Source organism: Garra rufa, chromosome 1, assembly GCF_049309525.1.
Source record: "Garra rufa chromosome 1, GarRuf1.0, whole genome shotgun sequence".
Classification (NCBI taxonomy): domain Eukaryota; kingdom Metazoa; phylum Chordata; class Actinopteri; order Cypriniformes; family Cyprinidae; genus Garra; species Garra rufa.
Window position 1 is genome coordinate 30,213,078 of NC_133361.1, and position 4,788 is coordinate 30,217,865.

The 4,788-nt window shown below is 38.6% G+C and overlaps 1 protein-coding gene across 1 annotated transcript in view; it reads left to right on the forward strand.

Moving 5' to 3' along the window:
- The window catches only part of uncx (UNC homeobox), a 3,384-nt gene extending 243 nt beyond the window's left edge, over positions 1-3,141 (forward strand). Inside the window, exons 1-3 of the mRNA XM_073827096.1 lie at positions 1-75; positions 533-708; positions 1,832-3,141. The exon at positions 1-75 is cut by the window's left edge and continues 243 nt beyond it. Coding sequence (XP_073683197.1) covers positions 1-75; positions 533-708; positions 1,832-2,848 — 1,268 coding nt within the window. The 3' untranslated portion in view covers positions 2,849-3,141. The remainder of the gene's footprint in view (positions 76-532; positions 709-1,831) is intronic.
- Positions 3,142-4,788: the final 1,647 nt, after the last annotated feature.

A 4,788-nucleotide genomic window follows, 5' to 3' on the forward strand; every position in this document is an offset into this window, starting at 1 on the left:
CCGTGGTGAATTCTAACCCTCTCTTGTCGTCTGGCTGCGGTATGAATGGAGATAACCAGCAGTACAAACTGACAGGTAAGCAAACGCACACTTGTCCTAAACTGGCGTAATGGTCTCGAACTGAAGAAAAAAAGAATGTTTTTCATGTTGTAAAATCGCGATATTTTTTTCCACATAAAGCTTTGAAGAATAGCCGGGGGAAACAAAAGAAAGCATTCTCTCTCATGTGTTCAAGCTAGTTTACTGGAATTAAAGCACACTGACTTTTAAATAGAATAAAAAATATTCTACAAAATTACTGACAGCTCCTAGGCTGCTTCCATCACTTCGTATTATTTTCTTGTTATTATAAGCTACTTTAGCAAGAAAAAAAAACTGATGGCTTTTCTCTATATCCTTTCTTACACATTAACAACAAAACGCTCATGCAGACAAATAAATACTACGAAGAATTTACTACGAAGGGCCCACTGTTTTGGTGGACAGAACTATGCAAGTTACAAGCATTGCTAATTTATTGTTTCTCACATAGATTCGGGGGATCCAGAAAAGGATAGCCCGGGTTGTAAAAGAAGACGAACTCGTACCAATTTCACTGGCTGGCAGCTGGAAGAATTAGAGAAGGCTTTTAATGAAAGTCACTATCCAGATGTGTTCATGAGGGAAGCACTTGCTCTGAGATTGGATTTGATAGAATCGAGAGTTCAGGTAAATACACAGAATTTATTTTTCACATGTTGTGTTGTGGTGTGACCTTATGGACAGATAAATTAAAAATTATTTGGGTGTAAACACAACATAACAATGTCTTAGTGTTTTTTCCCATGTTCTTTGTTCTGCTATTTTTTTTTCATAATGTTATTTGTATAAAACACGGGATGTGCTCATTTTGAAATAATTATTTTTTTTAAATTATCTTCAATAACGTTTAGAAAGCTTCATTTAAAATTATAAAAAATTTTAGTCATCAGTTTGTAGTTTTGTACTGTATTTTGTTAACTACAGTAGGCCCCACTGTTAGCAGAAAAACAATATCAGATCACATTGCACAAAAACAGAATGATAGCATAAATATATTTACAAATATTTATAATTCTATTTGACATGCAGTCGGGTTAGATATTTGTGGAATCGAGGGAAAATATACATATATAATTGTGCACGATCCTTTTAAAAAATATTGCTACTTCATATTTAAATTTAATCGATGTATTACTCTGTTCGAGAGAACGTATTTCGGTGTGCAGAATAGCATATCTGTCAGGCGTGAGTTCAATATCATTATTTTTATCTGAAGAAAAAAAAAACATAATAAAATCACACATTTGGCCTGTAAAACTCCTTGCCTTAAATTGTATGGAGCGTAATGTAATTCATCTATACGTTTTAGGATGCGGCCTACTTTTACAGCAGCATTTAAGATGATAGATTTGAACCATAACATTAGGCTACTCTAAAATGTGTATTTGCATTATAACAATACCACATTTATAATACATATTTAGTCAATTTACAGAATTCTATAAAATACTGGCAACTCATCATTAAGCAAAATGTGTTAAGAATGCTTTATTTATTTTTAATATTTCGTAAACAACACAAAAGAAAATACATTTCATAATATGCAATACAGTAAATATAATGTACTGTGTTGTATATTATAAATATATTAATATAATGTGTATGTGTAGCTATATAAATAAAGTAGCTAAATAAAATTTGTATGTATTGTGTTTAAAAGAAGACCTATCTTTTAATATTTTTATTATTATCAGACTTGACATTATTTTAATGCCATGAAAATTAATGAGTTTTTTTTTTCCGTGTTTAGGTATGGTTTCAAAACCGAAGAGCGAAATGGAGAAAAAAGGAAAACACGAAGAAGGGGCCGGGGCGACCTGCACACAACTCCCATCCGACGACCTGCAGTGGCGAGCCAATGGACCCCGAGGAAATTGCGCGCAGAGAATTAGAGAGACTGGAGAAAAAGAAAAGGAAACAAGAAAGGCGGCTTTTAAAGTCCCAGAACAAACTCCTTCCCGGGGACCTATTTCACACCCCAGGATCTGACAGTGACAGTGGCATGTCACAAATGACGGACAATGAACAAAGCATCCATTGCGACATGGGCCGAAACCAAACGCAACCAAGCTGTGACCAAACACCACAGAAACTCCAGAACCAAAGAACCGCCGACCAAGACGCGAGTGGATCCGAGCTGGACTCGTCCGACAGCGGTCAGCAGTCAAACCTGTGCTCCAACAGTAGGTCTTCCACTCTTCAAAAACTCAATCCCTTCAGTGTGGAAAGCCTTCTGTCGGACTCCAGGCCGAGGCGCAAGCCGCCCATGGACTTCCCAGTACCGGCTCCGCGGCCTTTGATAGGGAAAGGACATTTTTTACTGTACCCTATTACACAACCTCTCGGTTTCATTGTTCCACAGACTGCTTTGAAGAGCACAGCACCAGGCCCTGATGCGGAAAATGGCCAGAAAGGGCCAGCTGCTGACAGTACCTTTGCTGGAAACCTAGGACACAGGAACGTCAAGGAGAACATCAGTGTAAACAACAGCGGCGCCCGAGCAATCAAAGGCCAGGTCAGTCAGTCGGGCAACATAACGTGTTCACCACAGAGCAGTTCACCACAGACTACTACCATTAACGGTCACTCGGCGGGCAGCTGTAACGAAAGATGCCCACAAGATATAGAGTTAGACCCCGTCGATCCAAAGTCTCCACAGTCGGAGAAAAAGGAGCAGTCGTTACCTGACTATCCACCTCAAAATTCAGAATCAGCGACAAGCAGCAAGGACACCGACAAAGACTCAGTTGACGTCGATATGGAATAAATGAAATCGTAGTAGAAACCGAGGAGCGTGTCGATGTTGCACGGCCGCAGATTAAGCGAAGAGGAGAAAAAAGTCGACCTATCGAAACGTATCGTTTTCATTGACATATTTATATTCTGATTAGGGGAAATATCTGTGTGAATAATTTGTGTATGTGTGTGGTGGGCTATCAAATGTTTATTGAACAAATAGCAGCAGCAGCTCCCTGTGTAAGAAACTGTAAAAAAAAAAAAAAATCAAAACAAGACAAAACCTCAAACGTTGTACAAAGTATTAAGATATTTATATATGTAAGTTTTTTTCATAAATAAATCGATTGTATACAACAAACTTAAGCGTGCGTGGCCCTAAATAGAGCTTATATTGTGGGCTATAGCTCCTTCTCCCAAAACCCTGTGTTGTATTTTGTGTATTGCTTTAACAAATTTATTCATCTATAAGCTACACTGAAATGAGGTTACGAGCCGGAGGCGAAAAGACCCGTTCGACTCCTGCAGAGTTTTGATATGAAAGTAATTATTTTCCCGGTGGCTACTGCAGGGATTCAGTTTATTTTAGCCCAAAGGGTTATAATACATTACCGATTTCTAGTGATATGAAATCACATAAACTTCCAAGAATAATAGAATTAGCATGAAAGGCTGGGGTGTCAAATTGAAATACGAAAATAATAGCCCCGGCAGCTGGGAGTGTGTTTGTGCATATTGGATAGGAGATGGGAATTCGTGGGGCGGAATTTTCATGAGCTTTTCACTTTGTCAGGGCCCTTGTAGCTGGCTATATTAAGATAGATGTTCGATGATATCCCTCATTGTTCTGTCGCTTATATTGATGTTCCTGTGTTATCAGCCTATTGATCATGCGTCGGCTGTAATAGGACGGGCGAAGCAAACGTGCCTATTTACAATAGCAGAACACATTTGTTCTAATAGGGTTGGCGGTCCCACGGGACCCTGTGGGGGCTCCCAGACATCTGCGCCTTGACAATATTAGCACTGTTGACCAGATCTAAAGGCGAGGTAAGAAAAGGAGGTAATAAAATCATAGAATCCTTTTCCATATAAATACAAGCGGTAAATACCAATAATGAATTAGCATTTTCATTTTCCAAGGTGGTTAATTTGGTCATACAGGCGCGCATTTATTGTCTTCTTAAAAATCCTCTGGTCGTCTGCCTTCCATGGGTCTTGATTTGCAAATAAATTGAAAATAATCAGTGAGGCTGGCGCAAATGAATTTCTGAGCCAGTGTCTCTTTCATAATATTTACATAATTTTCACTAGAGAAAGACTTAAGAATTAGCATATGGCGTCCAGGGCAAATAGACTACACAAAAGTGGGCAAGATAAACCACGGGGGGAGAGCAGAAAAGATGTCAGGACAATCAATAAGAACAGAGAAATAAAGATGGCCCACAGTTGCCATAAAAACAACAATTATTTATTTTTTAACATATTGAAAGATAGGTCTTTGAAGTCAACCGATTAATATATCTTTATTTCAGTCAGTCAGTTGCCTTTTGTAGGCTATGTATGAAAAAAAGCCAAGTGTTTGGAAAATGTTAGTTATCTGGAGGTGTCCTTCAATTTGCTGCTGTTTTTTCCTACCGGGGCGCGTTCATGTTTAATTCATTTGCAATCTGAATAGGAGTATCGCTGGCTGCACACTGGTGGCCTTAAAGTGAAATTAGCGATTTGCTTAAGTAGTTAAGCTTTTGCCTGAAAGCAGCACGCTGTATGATTCAAGACAAACTATCAATCGATATGGCCCAGGCAGCCTCCAGGAGATGTGTCCTCCATGAATCATACTTTATGAATTCAATTTCTACCCGGAGAAATTTTCAATTTGAACGCTGGATCATTATGGGAGAGTGTAAATTGTTTTTGCTCTATTATGCATCGGACGCCATCATTTTTCTTTCTAATTACGGAGGTGTCAGG